The sequence below is a fragment of the Apiospora hydei genome, assembly GCF_038363865.1.
Source record: "Apiospora hydei strain CBS 114990 chromosome Unknown utg000007l_segment0_segment0, whole genome shotgun sequence".
In the NCBI taxonomy this organism is placed as follows: domain Eukaryota; kingdom Fungi; phylum Ascomycota; class Sordariomycetes; order Amphisphaeriales; family Apiosporaceae; genus Apiospora; species Apiospora hydei.
Genome location: NW_027117366.1, coordinates 4,167,597 through 4,183,199, shown reverse-complemented (window position 1 = coordinate 4,183,199; position 15,603 = coordinate 4,167,597). Strand labels below are relative to the sequence as shown.

Sequence of the window (15,603 nt, the reverse complement as noted above, 5' to 3'; positions counted from 1 at the left end):
CACCCATTCGCGAATATGGACTCGATGCCACACAAACGCTGGCACGTTCGTCTCTGTTTCATTACGTCCGGCCATGGGTCATGAGAACTCGCACATCGGGCAAAGTTTGCCATGCATGGCTCGCAACGAGCAGCAACCCCTCGTCACCACGCTTTCGAGTGACGGCGTGTCTTTGGCTCTTTGGCTCATTGCCGAGATCAGGTCATGCATTATACATGAAAATAGGACACGCGTCATGCTGCGGAAGGCCCTAGTTGGTTCGTTGCTTTGCTGATTTTCTTCTCAGCACCTTCGAAATGCACTCTATTAGCGGAAATGCCTCGATACGGCTGCCAGGACTGTCAAGCTTTTTGCAAAGCGTTTATACTAACGCAGCCCACTCGGTTGCTCGGCTAATTCTATTTTAATTCGGCGAGTGAGGTTAGTATACAAATGACTACTTCCTCGACTCAGGTGTAAAGGTACGTCTACCGCCTATTGACCTGTCGCGTTCATGGCTAACAACCAACAGTCCAATTCGTCCTGAGATGCAGCTGAACGGCAATTCATGGTCGTTGCCCGCAAGCAGACACAACCCCTTACGACTGCACTTGGGACACTGTCTGTCTGTCTGTCTGTCTGTCTGTCTGTCTTTCCTCGTCAGCGAAGGAGGTAACGACGGGGGATAATTGCTCGCTGTTTCCCTCCGTGCTCTTTTGAGTTGATCAAGTATTGTATTCCGTCGGACAATTGAGTTTGGAGGTGATATGGGAACTGAACAATCCACAGATAAGCCCGGCCCAGCATCTTTTCGAAAATTCAATAGATCACCTTCGGGCTCGTTATAAAGCCCAATCTGATTCCTCCAAGGCATTTTTTACAATTCTCCTTCACAATATCTTGAGGTCATTCAATTCTGTCCATTCATTGGCTGCCCATCATGACCAAGCCATACGTCCCCGCTCACAGCGAGGGACCTCCTCCCCCAGACCAAGATGCAGCCCGAGAGCTCGAAACCTACAAGATCTCAAAGGTCCATTACTTCTCGCACGAAGGGAAAATCCCGTCCCTCATGACGTTTTTCCACCTTGTCTTCGGCGATGCCCAGGTGTCCAAACACAGCGACACCTACATGGCCGTCCTCCAGATCCTGTGCTCTTGTCTCTACCTGAAGATGGATCCTGTGGCGGCCAACTATCTCAGTCTACAGGCTGACGCTCATTTGGGCCGGTACGGGCTGACGGCCTTTGCCACTCGAAGATCCTTTATGAACCTCTTTCGCTTCCATTGGTCCACGAACCATCTCAAGGAGGCGAAAGCGTTGGCCGAAGGCATGGCAATTCGGATCAAGAAGGAGCTGTCTCATGTGGCTCCCGATGCCTGGCTTATCTGGAAGACGCTGGCAGCCGATGTGGAGTGCCGCGATGGTAGTGGCGCCAGAGCGGCAGAGCTATACGGGGAACTGGCCTATCAATACAGCCTGCACCCCGGGCCCAGTAACCGGTCCTACCAATACCTCCACGCCGCGTTGCAATTATTCTATACCGGCAGATCCGAATGGGGGTCGGCTCTGGGACTGATCGCTTACGCGGGCGAGTCTCTAGACCAGATCCCCCAAGAGCTCGAGTACGCCACCGAGACCCTCGTGGAGCGCAGGGTGGCCCTGCTCATCCTGAAGGCGGCGGTACTCGAGGCGATGTCCAATGTCGACGGGGCAACGCGGGTCTACGAGGAGCTTGTCGCTTTTTGCGAACAACATCTGGACGAGGACTTGTATATCGAGTCCTGGCACCGAGCCGCCGACAATCGAATGACGGCACTCAATCTTGCCAAGCGGCAACACCTTCAAATCGATGAAGGCGATCCCCCTACGAGCCCGACGGCCGTATTGACTTGCCCTGTGCCGCTGGGAGTAAACATTGCCCGTCCACAGGGCCCGGTGCAAAGATACCAGAAAGCTTCTCAGGGCGAGAACCTTAACTCGACCCGGCCTTCCAAGACCATGTCAAACCTTCCAACTGCAAGCGGAACTGTCCCCAAGCCACTTGAGCAGTTTTGCAATAAAAGCTCTTCTGACGCGGCCGAGCCTTTGGTTCAAAAGATGATGCAGGCCCTCCCATCAGGGTGCCTTGACATCGAAGTGACAAGTCTCCCACCACCACCTTTGTCCTCTACCGTTGCCAAAGGCCTTATCATCGACGAGCCCATCGCAGACATAACGCCCATCAAGAAGACTCGCAACAGCAGCAAGATGAACAGCATGCGCGAGGCCAAATACCCCGAGATGGACCAACACCTTCTGAACCAAGCCCGCGAGACGGCGGACCTGATGGAACAAGGCCTCCATGACGGCCGGTGGCCCGTGGGCGTCGACTACACCACGCCCTGGACCGACGACGCCCCGCCAAAGCCCCGCTACGGCCTCGTCCCCTGGTCCCGTGCCCGAAGCGACGCCTGGTCCCTCGAAGAAGGCGCCGTCCTCGCCGAGCAGGCCGCGCGCGGCCTGCACAACCGCTCCACGACGCTGTTCCTTATGGTCTGGTGCTATGCTAACCATCTGGGCCGGACGCAGGTGCTGACCTGCAAGAGCGAGATTTTTGATCTGGCCGACGAAGCGATGGTCGGCGGCCGACTCTACCATTCCGTCGCCTACTTTCTCCGCGAGCGGCGCCGGGTCCTGGGTAAGCCCACCGGCGACCTCAGCCCCGACGTGGTCTGGGACCCGGAGTACTGGATGGGCAAGCCGATCTCTGACGCAGACAAGGCTTTGCGGCGTGCTCTGGGCGGACTGCGCGACGCCGCGCAGGACCAGTTGCTGTGGCAGAGATTGACTCGGAAATTGGAGCAGCAGGCGGACGAGAAACGACGTGGTCTTGAAAAACTGCACCAATCTATCGCCACCAACCAACGGGGAGCACCGGATGGTTATCGGCCCGGTTCCTCTTCTTCTCGGCCCCGCGAGCCCGAGGAGCGGGTGGAACCCATCTTCTTTCGCCCGGCCCCTCCCGTAAAGAAGGACGACAGCCCCAGCGACAGTGACGAAGGCCTCTTCATCCGTAAACCGAAGCAGAGACAGAATACGGACGCCCCTTCCACCGCCCAGACGCAAGAGGCGAGTGGTATCGAAAGCCTGCACCCTGAAGGTCAGAAGCTGCTGCAGGAGGTGATGCTACAGAAGCGTCAGCAGCAGCAGTCAGTACAACAGTATTTTCGCCAGTTTTGCCTGAATCACCAGCCGCACCGGACGCAGCCTACCCCGATGCAGGAACCCCTCGACCCCGCGGTCTCGCACAGCCCGGCCCGAAAGGGTGAATACAGCAGCTTCCCCCCACTGCCCCCCAACCGCCCGAACCAGCAAGGCAACAAGGGAGTCAGCATCGAGAAGAAGCGGGAAACAGAGCAATCCCTCATCGCCGAGGAGGTGATTAGAGTCCTCAACAAGAAGTGCCAGGGCACCCAAGACAACGACAGCGACTCACAGCAGGGGCAGGAGCTGACAACTCTACTCCCCTTCCGACCCAGGTGCGACGACACCGCTGCCGCCCCGTCTCCGTCCTCCTCGGCAGTCGAAGAACTAAAGCCGTCCGCCGCCCGCTGCCGTCCTGCAACACGACAGCCCAATTCCCGGACCTTCTCCACCGACGCCGAGATTCGGGAAATGGCGCAACGGCTACAGCCGCCGCCGCCGCCGAGTCACGAAGAAGCATCGTCCTCGACGCCCGATGATATCGAAATGGAAAGCTGGGACGTGATCAGCGAGAGAGCTAACAGCGACGACAGCAACGAGAACCAGGCAGATAACATGGAAACGGATCGTGCTTCGGACGATTCGGACTTCGGGAGCTGGGAGGACATCGTGTGATCCAATCAGTGTACCCCAACCACGGCTGGCTTTGTGCCAGCTAGCCACGCCTTCCTTGTGTTTGAGTTTTAGAAGAAGAGTATAATGCAAGCGTTAGAAAGCCTACACCGCTGAGCCCTTGTCGGATCTGCCGGGAAAGTTCCCTTAAAGTACGTGGGTGCATCCAGGTCTGTTCGTCTCCTTTAGTGGCGATAGGACTACATCATTTCCTTTCCACGCACACACATACGTCACCACTTCCATAGCAGTGGCCCAGGCAATCAAGGTAGTTGCACTGAATCTCTTCATTCTTTCCACTACCCACATTGATTAATAACACCACGGTTTGATGAGAGTAGTATCTATGGCTCTATGTGTATCTCTCTCCATGAGCCCCCATAAACATATCCATCCAGCTCAACCTTCTACTGAAAAGCGCCTACGTAAACATGTACAGTATCTAGTGACTAAGATGTAGTCGGGTTGTTCCAGCCAGCAGCATATACTGCTTCATCCTTTCGAAACGTGCCATCAGCCTGGGCGACGTAGATAACGTCCAAAACCATGCCGCTCAGAGCTGCTTCTCTCTGTTCTGCATTTATTTGCGCAAGGGATAATACGGTATTCTCCGTATCCGATTTGGACTTGCCAACATTCTCTTTTCGGGCCTCGCCTTTGTCTGATTTGAGCTGGGGGACATCCTATTCGCCCCCTCGGCTTTGCTAAATTTGAACTTGACAACACCCTCTTCGCCGTCCCCTGTCTTGTCCGATCTGGGCCTGGCAACACCCTTTTCTCGCTCCGCGACCTCGTTCATGCGTTGTTGCTCGGTGGCCATCCATTCCTCCATCGCGGCGATCGCGGCGTCAGGCTGGCCCCGGTGGTCCAGCAGGAACCCCTGCAGCTGTGCGGGCGTGAACACGCCGCGGGGGATTCGCTCACTGAAGGTGGCGGCGAGCTTCTGGAGCTTCTCCATGTCCGTGTCGGGCCCCTCTTCTAGGTCGCCCTCAAACATGCGCACAAACATCTCCCTGGCGGGTTCGCGGTCAATGCGGCCCATGAAGATCATCTTGTCGATGCGGCCGGGTCGCACAAGGGCCTCGTCTAGATTGTCGGCAACGTTGGCCGTCATGAGGACGATGCGACCCTCTTGGCTCGTGACACCGTCGAGCGCGTTGAGCAAGCCGGAGAGGCTGATCCTGCCTCGAGGCTCGGTCCGTTTGGTGTAGGCATTCCGCTGTTCGGTCAACGAGCTCTTCGTCTCATCACCTTGTTCCAGCGGCTGTCGCTTTACGCCAATAGCATCGATATCCTCGAGCAGGACGATGCATTTAGGAGGCAAGGCGTGAAACAGTCGTTCCAGCTCATTGTCCGATATCAGGGCGGGGACGTGAAGGATGTGAAGGTCCAGGCCAAACATGCTCGCAAGAGCAACAGATAGACTTGTTTTCCCCGTGCCTGGAGGGCCGTACAAGAGGTATCCTCGACGGTAGGGGATGCCTCTGGTAGCGTAGAAGCGACGGGTAGTAGGGTTCAAGTAGTTGGCAATGTCCTGGACAAGATCCTCCTTGACAGCCGTATCCATGTGGACCGTGTTGAGCGGGCGTAGTGGGCGCAAGACGGTGTTGTCCCAGGTTTCGCGGCCGTACGCTTGAGCCGTGGTACGAACCGTGACAAACTCATCGCGTTGTACAAGTGCAAATTCACGGCAGGTGTCCAAAAAGCGCTTGATGGGCGCGACAGAGCGGCCGAGGCACATGACTACCAACGGTTCATGGCCTATTCAGTTAAGGGTTAGCCTGTGCTTGACGATGATGATCTAGAGTGACGGGTAATGGGATACTTACCGGCTGGTGGGACGACATACTGGTCAGTTGAGTCGAAGCCCAGAGTCAAGCCAGGAGATTGCTCGCTGTGGCGGCTTGTGGGAATACGGCGCACAAGGAAGATGTTGCGATCGTGGAAGAACCAGGTGACACCGAAGGTGGGCAAGTACTGAATGGGCAGGCGCTTACCAACCTGGGGAGGTTCGCTCTTCTTGGCAAGGACGCGGCGGTACTCCCAGGCGCCGTTCTGGTCGACTTCGGAGGTGGCCGTGATGATGCGGGTCTCCTGCTGCAAAAGGATCTTGGCGCCAACCCAGTTGAGGACTTCGCGGTTCAGTCGGTCGTTACCGGAAATGGAAACGGAGGCGGTAAAGAGACGAGTGACCCAGCGATAGACATGGCCAGCGACGTGCCTGAGCTGCCGAGTTCCGTTAGAAATGGCTCCAAAGGCGGTGATAGCGATGGCGATGGTGGTGACATCGAGGTTCAGCCAGCGGAGGAAGAAGTCCTTCATGGAGGCAAAGCCCGGCATGGTTCGCTCCAAGACGGTCCCGAGGCGCAGCCTGCCGTCTCGGCCGTTACTGAGCGGGGGAGGCATGATTGCTAGATAAGTAACGTTGAAATGTGCTCAAGTTGAAGTCCAGAATCAATGTATGTGATGTGATGTAAAGGACAAAGAGAAAAAAGACCTTCCAAAGTGTTATCCTGCTTGCAGTGCTTGAGGGTTCTATGCCATCATCTGTGTGGATTTGAGAACGAGAAGAGGCGAGTGTCAAACCAATTGCCGGTTGGATCAAAACAATGAAGATCAGCTGTGAGGCATCGTACTTGATGTTGGCAGGTGCCGTGGAAACATCCAACACCAAACATAAGGTCCAATTTGATATCGAGGTCTTCAGTCACCTCAGCCGCATGCAAATTGCGTCCGCTCTGGGGCAGGTACTACCTCCAGATGTATCTGGTAAAGACGTTCGTAGGCGGCTCCAATTGATCAATTGTGCAGGCATCACATGCACTCAGTAAAGTGGGCATCGCATTCCACCTGAACACCCCACGCGAAGAAGCGAGATAGCTGACCCCGCCCCCGCACTTTCCCCAAGCTCCAGGTGATCTGCTGGTGATGCAGTTGCCAATTGGCCTTGACGCAGTCGGATCATTTTGATCTTGCCTTCTCAAGAAACATTCACTCCTAGAAGACTTAGATGTATGACCCAGCAGGATGCTGCAAGTTCCACATGCTTCATGTTTCCTTCTACCTCACTTAAGAACCTGCTATGAGACTCGAGACTGGTTAACGTCCTGTCCTCATCGCCACTGCAGCATGATGCCGAGCGTCTTCGCGCCGTCCCACCCATCGCCGGCTATGAACTTCAGATTCAGCAGGCGACACATGGCCAAACAACAGTACATTGGCCCTTCGTCCTGCCCCACCATCGTAGGTAATGAAGCAAAATCCTTCCTCCGCGATTCCGTATATTTATCTTCGGCATTATCATTACCGCCACAAGCCGAGTATTGACGGGGCCTTTGCTGTCCGTTATTAGCGTCGTTAGAGCCAGCGAACACTTCAGGCACAACATCCCAGTGCACCGTGGCCTCCCTCGAGTTCAGTGGCAGGTCGGCCCCGTATCGTGAGCAGAAATAGTACGCGAGCACGCAGAGCCAGGCGATGATCGGGCGAGCACTCCTCCGTATGTCCTGTTGAAAGTGCTCGTTTCGTCTTGTCGCATATCCCTCTTCGGGGCACATCTGGGGAAGGGTTTGCCGAAGGTAGCGAAGGATCGTGCCCAAGTGGCCCATGAGCTCCGTTAAGAGTCGGACGTAGCTGCGTTTGGCGTATGGCGTCTCGACCATGAGCTGCCGCACGTAAAGGAGCGCGCCAATGCGGACGGCCTTGTGAAGGGCTACAAGAGTGGGAGCAAACGATATCTCTGCTATCCCGTTTCCTTGCGCCCCTGCGTCTTCTGGATGACAGCAATGTCGACGAAAGAATAACGGGTCGGGGTGGCACATGAGCTCGTACTGGATACTTGCAAACTCCTCCATCAGTTCCTCGGGCTTGCACCTAGCCACGAAGGGCTCGCCTGAAGACGAGAACTGTTTAGCGTGGTGCGACCCCTTGATGAGGGCGTAGCTGCTTGTTATGGTGCGGATTGTCCCGGTATCCACATAGCATTCCTCCAGCTGGGTTTGGACGAACACAAGGTCCGACAAGGAGGTCGGAAGCTGCAGATCCAAGGCGTCGTAGATACGCGAGAAGGGAAGCATCGGGGCCTTGCCGGCGGCGATGCTTCCTTCAATGTCCATCCTGTATCAGGCAAGAAAGACTCAGCATATGGCCTCTGGCGCACGTCGAAAGGAACCAGGGTCTCGCAGTGGCTTGCTTACATTCGAAATTCGCTCAACACCTTGGCGCTTGCACGACCCAGGGCGCTCATCCCGCCAACAACGTCCAATATGGCCTTCAGACCGTGCATATGAACCTCCCAGTCATCATCGATCCCCGTCATCAACTAGCAGGCGAACAATAGAAGTCAGCTCTTCGGATCTTTTCTTCATATTCACCAATTCCTTTCACTGGTGATATCGTTCCCCGCGATTTCACATTCAATACCGGTATAGCCGCTCCGTCACTTACCGAAGCCAGTGCCAACGAGAATACAGCGATCAACATTGACCATGTCGAAAACTCATCTCTACCAGACCCGGAATTGAGGCCAAACCGCCGCATATTCGCCGTGACGCCGTCGAGATTCTCGGATATCTCACGGCAGAGCATAGCTTTGATCCCAACCAACGATGTCGCCAACCTTCCCTGGTGTGGACCGCCGATTACCCCATCGTGATTATGCCACGCCATGGCCCAGTTATCCTGCTTGAACCTTGCCTCGACAGACGCTCCGAAGAGTAACAACACGGACATGAGGAGCGACCCCGGGGCCGGCGGCCATTGGAATGGCGTCGGCGCTGTCCTCGTCATCTGGCTTTCGGCATCATCAAGACTCGCCAGGCGCGTGGTATATAGCAGTGGCATGGCGAAGTTGCGCCAGAAGTGCAGGCCCGTATTCACGTAGTGCGGGTTGTGGGTACCGACAAACGGCTGGAGTGTCGAGGGCACGTCCATACAAGTGGGGATGGTGGCAGCAGCATCTTGAGGCGTGTAGAGCGGGAGGCCGTCTCGAGTCCACTGCTCGAAGTCGAGATCATTGCGATGATGGTAGAGCGCATCGCCTGCACAAGGCGCCTTGCTCCCTCGCCGGCTGGCTGTGCTTCGAACTAAGACCGTTTTTTGAGAGCTGCTGTGCCGCTGATTACGATGGATCCGCCGCGGCTCGGTCCGTTCCATGGGCTCCTCCTGGCGCTCGGACGACGATGCCGCCAATCGGGATGTTTTCGCTCTTCTCGGCGCTTTGGGGGGCACGCTTCTTCTTACCCGGCGGGTTCTCCGTGCCCAATCCTTCAGTCCATCGAAGCCATGAAGTGCCCGTTGAGAGCTCAGGACCACGATACACAACTGGCTCGGGCGGGGTTGCAGTGACGAAGCTGTGGCCAGTGCCTTGGTCCACTTTCATGGTAATGCCTGTTCTTCTCGCATCACCACGTCAGTGAAATAGTTGCTTAGTCGTCTTTTCTCACATGAAGAGAGTCGGGGCATTCAGCAGTTGAGTGAACATGTCGCTATGAGGGAGGAAGTGATCGAGGGCAGGATGGGGAAAGGGGGTTGCCATGCATTGAAGTACTGTGGTGGTGGTGGTCACTTCTTTCGGTAGCCAAGTCGCTGCTTAATCCGCCGAGGCACCCTGATCCACCCATTGAAGGACCCTGCAGCTCGATTCCCGCACCGACTTCCGAGTCTCCGTCGCAGGTGCCACTGATTTGCAGCGAATATCAGGGGTATTCAATGGGCGACTAAAAGTCGCGTGCTCTTGACCTTGATTTTTTGCATGGGAGACGGGCAATCATTTCCCACCTTTGGGTATTGGGGGCCACGCGGATATGATCCGATACCCATCAAACTCCCCCTCCACGTATTAACTTTCCTTTTCTCCTAAAGCTACGGAGTACCGAGTGGGAACATTGTCAGAAACTTACATAACACTCCACGGACTATTCCGGACACTTATCATCTGACCCGCGATTTTTCTCAAGGATCACATCATCCACGCCCACAGTACCCTTGTTACCGGCAACCGTAGCGCCAGGCGAGCTCTACCCATCCATCACTTCCACGCGGATACGCCTCGATAGCGGTCCCCTCCAGGTTCCAAACTGTGTCGTGCAGCAGTGCTTCATTGGCAGGGCACGCGAAGCCGAGAGCCGTGTAGAGAACGACGGACGGGACGAACCCGAAGGGTCAATTGAACATGTACAGGTGCCTGACGCTGTCTTTGATCTGGGCCGCCGCCCCGCCGTCGCGGTTGATGAGCGCCAGCCCGGGAAGCAAGGCCCTGACGGGGATAAGGAACGCGACGACGGCTCGCCAATTGCAGCCTGCCGTATGGGCGTAGCGGCGACCGTGCGGGTCGTACAGCACCGGGATGCCGAGGTGCTGCTTCTTGACTTCCCAGTAGTCGGCGACCATGATGCTGGCCATGGGGCCGATGAAGATGGCGTAGCCGCCCATGAAGGCCAGAAACGAGGTGGCGGCGGACGGGGAGCTGGATGAACTGGCCCCGGGGCGACTACGCGTACCGCGTGAAGTCTGAGATGTTGTAGGCGACCGTGGACCAGGAACCCGTCACGCTCGACATGCGCGACAGCCAAAGCCAGGCGCACTCCGCGCCCGCGATACTCGGGTTGAGGGCGAAGATGTCACCGCCGCCGCCATCGTCGCGATGGCGGTGGTCGTGAGCATTTTGATGAGGACCAATTTTAGTTTGGTCGGTTACATTAGACGGAGCGGCAGCTACATCAGCCGGCATGTGAAGTAGGACACCGTACCGACCGAGGTGATGTCTGCCGTTTCGGGCAAGGTTTAGGGGATGTTGTTGTACGACGGTGCCCAGGCTCGGAGCACAATGGTTATGCATTGAGCCTCATTGGTTCCCTGTACGAGGGGTACTGTCAGCTATCTACATTGCGGACTGGAAACCATACAAGTGCGCGCGGGGGGGGTCATCCTGTTATACATACCTGAAGCCGAAGCAGATCATGACTAGTATCGCCCGGCTCACGATGCAGAAGTAACGGAGATGGTAGCCAAAGCCACTCGTGGCTAAAACGAAAAACGGCACGTGAAGCTTGGCGCCCATCGCGTCATTAAGAACCAAATGGATCGCGACGCAGAGGTTGGCTACGATCGTGTCGGAAATGGCTTCGCGACAACTCAGGCCGACAGACGGGATGCCGGAGACAGTCTCCCAGGCGCTCAGGTTGATTGTGTTGGAGGCCCAGCAGGCCATGATGGTCCCGATGGTCCATGTCTGGTCTTCGGGGGCGTTGGGTCTGGGACGATGTTAGCCAGACTAGTACCAAGTTGCGATGGGGTGGTTAAGGATATCGCATACCCGTTTCCCGGTTGGTCCAGACATGCTCCGGTGCGAGACCCCCGCTTTGCTTGGGGATCTCCCAGCCGTGGAGGGACGTGCAGCGCCGCTTCATCTCGGATACGGGGAGCTTTTTCATTGCGATGCGGGGTTCCGCTTGCGCGGGTAGTTTAATCAGTCAATCAGGGGCTCGCCGATATCCCTTGGATATAACGATGGATGGTCTGAATGGAGATGGTGGTGTTCTCCATGTTTCCCGAAACATGCTGACATTTCAGAGTGCTGGCCGCTGTCGGTGCCTCTCACCCACCACCCCCCGGCGAGACATGGTTGCTGCAGGATTGACTCATTGGCAAGGAACATGCAGCTCGATGTTGCATTCTATTTGAATCATTGTGCATCACCGCACAACCTATATTTCAATTATTAAGCTGATTAATATCTGGTTCTTATATGCATTTCCTTGAATAATCTTTTCTTGAAACCGTATGAACGCCACTTGGACTGTTGATCATTGTTCTCTTACGTCACAAGATCTACTAGATCTCCTCTTCGTCGATGATTAGATCTCTGGCGTTCAAAACGGTGCATCTCTTCGGGGAGTCTGAAATCTGTCCTCAGTCGTGAAGATGCCAGGAAAACGTTCAGAAAGCCCTTCTGTCCTCTGCTTTTCTTTAGGTCGAACCACCGCGCTAGCCAATCCTTTGGATGGCGATGCTGTAGGCTTTTGGGCGATAAGATGATCTGGGCTGTGTTGCCCACTTTCCTTCCCTTCTTCCTCGGAATTGCTGTCGCCATCTTTACCACTTCCGGTTCTGTTCTGTTTCCTGCCGCTCCACTTCTCCCTGTATATCCCTCGCTGGATCGGAGGCGGTTGCGCTTGTATAGCTCAGGTGTGGTTCGGAGTAACATGAAAAGAAACCTCTCGGAAGGGTGAAGGTTCTTCAGATGACGCTTGAGGCAGTGTAGTTTGTTGGCTTGGAGGCTCGTGATGAGAAAAACAAGGGAGAGATCGCGGAGCTGCGGCACTTCAAAGCCTGGGAAGCTTTGCTTTGCAATTTACCATTACTGGCCAATGCTCTTAGGCACCCTGCAAGGCATGCTTCAATGCATATCCCAAGGCGTCCTGGAAGCAGTCAAAAAGTGGCGGTGGCTGTGTGCAGATCCATATCGGGCTTCTTGCCGATGGCCCTATGTAATTGGCTTAGGAGTGGTGCTAGTTTGTGACGGCATATCAAACCCACTAAACGTGACGCTTCTGTAGACAAGAACAAGTGCACAGAGCCTTATGATGTTATATGCTTCTTCTCATGTCCGATGCATGGCCTGGTAGAAGCGGTAGTTTCTGGCCCTAGCCAATGAAACTCCAGATTATGTCCCCGAAAACACTGAGCCCGGTTCCGGATCCCTTGACATTTCATCATGATGCTCAGCTATTCTCGGCCAGTGCCCATACACAGATGACCGAGCCTAATGTACAAAATATTCAAACCAGATCATGGACATATGTTAGGTACCCCAGGTATTGCGATTTCATCGCATCTGGTGACGACCTTTTGAGCTTCAGAACGTCAATGCAAGAACGCTATTAGCATTCCAGGACGAGGTCTGCGAACTGGAACAGAAACTAGTCTATATTTATAAGAGGTACGGCAGCAAAAATGCAGAGGACTTCAACAACGGGATGTTCCGTGGAGATATAACTGATCGCGCAGAGCTGCTGGGCGAGATAGCGAGAGCCCTTTCTCAATATAGTGAGCAATCCTTATCACCTCAGCCATTTCTTGAGAGCCTGCTATTGACATTCAACAAGACGCCCTGGTCCTCCAACACTCAGCAATGCGGAAGTATCCTACAGCACCACAGCGGGTTATCAAGACATATTTGTTAATTTAACAAATGATTACATTTCACTGTGGCATGACTCTTTAGCCAGCTTGACACCCTTTGGGGTGAAATTTCTATATATGCCACGATAAAATGAAAGATAGGCAAAACAGAAGCTTATGTGATAGACCATTTAGGTTCTGGGGCTGTACGTCGGCTAAGGAGCTCTGAGCTTCTGAAATGTGGAAGTTGGGGGGCAAGTGACACAATCGCAGCAGAAGCAAGTCGCCAAGAAGACAAAAGAGGCGGAGTTAGGGAGGGAGGGGGCTGTGCGAGTTTAAATCGCAATTGGTGGTGGCTGTGAGCTGTAGCCTGTAGCCTTTCGGGTGGTAAGGGCTGTACAGCATGAAAGCGTGGCCAATCTCCATGGGTTGACGCAGTCATGGGTGTAGTAAAAGAAAAAACCAGTGTGCTGACTGCCTCTGGTTTAGTGTCTATATCTTGGAGGCCCGCGTGCCTCTCCCGACAGTGAGCCGCTTTTACTGCCGTTCTCTTTCAAAATATCATCGTACAATTCTGCATTTCACCATTAGCCCGAACTGTGACAAAGCCCAAGTTCAGGCCACAGCCTAGGCCAGCACCATGGATTTGAATACATATCCATATACTCCTCTTCACGGAGACGAGATTCGCTACCTCGTCATCCACGCCTTTGATGAATCCATCGGCGTGGTCCAATGCAGTCTATACCATGCACCATTCCATGGCTTGGATAATTCGTTCACGGCACTGTCGTACGTATGGGGTGACGTCAATATCACGGGCACCATCCAACTCACTGAACAGCCCTTCAGTGTCACGACAAACCTCAGAGACTGCCTAAGACAGTTTGCCATGAACCCGAAATACCAAGAAAGAAAGCTTTGGGTCGACGCGGTTTGCATCAACCAGCAAGACAAAAATGAGCGCAACGCCCAGGTCCAGCGGATGGTGGAGATATATTCAAATGCCGAGTCAGTTATCGCATGGCTTGGGCCCGGTACGCACCTCTCCCATGTTGGGATGCAACGGCTTCAAAACGTCAGCCTTGATGAGGTCAAAGTAATGGGCCCTTCTACAGAACACGACGTCGTGCAACGAAGGAAAGCAATCTGGAGCGAACTACTCGAAGGTTACGGCGAACAAGGCCTACAGGATCTTGTTCTCAGACCATATTGGCATCGCACCTGGATTATTCAAGAGATCGCCCTTGGCAGAAGAACCCGTTTGGTCTGTGGAGATGATGAGGTCGCATTCGAAAATTTGAAAGCGGTACAGTGGCTGATAATGTGTTCATTGCCCTTCCATATCATTTCCACTTTTAGGAAAGAACATCAACAATCTATCAACCGTCTCAGCATCGATAGCCATACCGCTAGCAACATCGCCTTCGTTGACAATGCACAAGGACAGCTTCTCGACTGTGTGTCGAAATTCGCTGCCTTCCAATGCTCAGACGACAAAGACAAGGTATACGCTCTACTAGGTCTTTGCCGAGACGCACATCATATCGTCCCTGACTACAACCGTCCCACAGCAAAGGTATATGGAGACGTTGTTGAGGCACATATCAAAGCCCACGACAACCTCTACATTCTGAACCATGTCGAGTACAATAGTGAGAAGGACCGCTCCTGTGCATCTTGGGTACCGGAATGGAATCGCTCTACAGCAAACCCATTTCGGGCGCTTCTCAATGACCCAGAGCATGTATTTCAGGCGTCAAGGAGGCTTCCCTTATCCGACCGTCCTTGGTCACTTGATAGGGATACAGAGTCGCTTCACCTTACCGGTGCCTGTCTCGATACTATCAGCACCCTCAGCACCGTGTTGGATGTGAATGATCTAACAGGCAACGAAGTTATAGTAACTGCACTGAAATGTCTGCATTGGATTTACCAAGCCCTTTTACAAAGCCCTTTCAAACGCAGAATCACATCAGGTGACGAGGATTGTCTGCACTTGGTTTACCAAACCTTCGAACATGGGCCAATGGAATACGAAGATACTTCAACCCATGCGGAATGGTCAGGGTGCCACGATACCCTCTGAACGACAACGAGCCTCTTGAAATAGCGTGCCGACGGATGGTCGTGGCAGCCTGTGCCCAGTTGGAGGATCCATCACATCCTCCTCTCATGATGTTGCTTCCTGGCGAAGGCGATTCAGTATTGATGGACGGACCGATAGACATGATAAGTTTATGTAAAACGTCACTTCACGGCAGAAGGCTGGCGATCACCTCGAATGGTTGGATCGGTCTGGTCCCCAGGGCAACCGAAGCCGGAGACCAAGTGGCCGTCTTGATGGGTGGAGATGTACCATACATTCTGAGGAAAGCCCTAGCGGACGATTCAACACGCCACGAATGGGGGATTGGGGATAGTTTCGGCAATGGAGATGAGTACCAACTTATCGGAGGTGCTTACATCCACGGTCTAATGTACGGTCGAGGACTGGATCTGGCAGAGTTGGGCAATATTACCCTTCGATGAGGCGGTTAATTAAATTGTGTTCTATCCTATGTATTGACGTAGCTTAATAAACCGGTATATTCTTTATATAGCCTAGTGTGGATCTCAGCAACATCCTCTGGTCCATCTTG

The 15,603-nt window shown here is 54.3% G+C and overlaps 5 protein-coding genes across 5 annotated transcripts; 2 read left to right on the top strand and 3 right to left on the bottom strand.

Annotated features, from left to right (window-relative positions):
• Positions 1-919: 919 nt before the first annotated feature.
• Positions 920-3,841, top strand: PG997_010444 (uncharacterized protein; the record flags this gene model as incomplete). Its single annotated transcript, XM_066814759.1, has 1 exon — positions 920-3,841. One exon carries the CDS (start codon positions 920-922, stop codon positions 3,839-3,841), a length of 2,922 nt encoding a protein of 973 aa, XP_066666721.1.
• A 577-nt stretch (positions 3,842-4,418) lies between these two features.
• On the bottom strand, positions 4,419-6,244 carry PG997_010443 (uncharacterized protein; the record flags this gene model as incomplete). Its single annotated transcript, XM_066814758.1, has 2 exons — positions 4,419-5,599; positions 5,668-6,244. The coding sequence occupies 2 exons, from the start codon at positions 6,242-6,244 to the stop codon at positions 4,419-4,421; spliced, it is 1,758 nt and encodes a 585-aa protein (XP_066666720.1).
• Positions 6,245-6,951: 707 nt separating this feature from the next.
• PG997_010442 (uncharacterized protein) lies at positions 6,952-8,992 on the bottom strand (the record flags this gene model as incomplete). The annotated part of the gene is made up of 3 exons (XM_066814757.1): positions 6,952-7,954; positions 8,035-8,159; positions 8,285-8,992. The coding sequence occupies 3 exons, from the start codon at positions 8,990-8,992 to the stop codon at positions 6,952-6,954; spliced, it is 1,836 nt and encodes a 611-aa protein (XP_066666719.1).
• Positions 8,993-10,000: 1,008 nt separating this feature from the next.
• On the bottom strand, positions 10,001-11,271 carry PG997_010441 (uncharacterized protein; the record flags this gene model as incomplete). Its single annotated transcript, XM_066814756.1, is given in 4 exon segments — positions 10,001-10,328; positions 10,339-10,653; positions 10,780-11,074; positions 11,154-11,271. 4 exon segments carry the CDS (start codon positions 11,269-11,271, stop codon positions 10,001-10,003), a joined length of 1,056 nt encoding a protein of 351 aa, XP_066666718.1.
• A 2,330-nt stretch (positions 11,272-13,601) lies between these two features.
• PG997_010440 (heterokaryon incompatibility protein-domain-containing protein) lies at positions 13,602-15,050 on the top strand (the record flags this gene model as incomplete). The annotated part of the gene is made up of 1 exon (XM_066814755.1): positions 13,602-15,050. One exon carries the CDS (start codon positions 13,602-13,604, stop codon positions 15,048-15,050), a length of 1,449 nt encoding a protein of 482 aa, XP_066666717.1.
• Between the last annotated feature and the right edge of the window lie 553 nt (positions 15,051-15,603).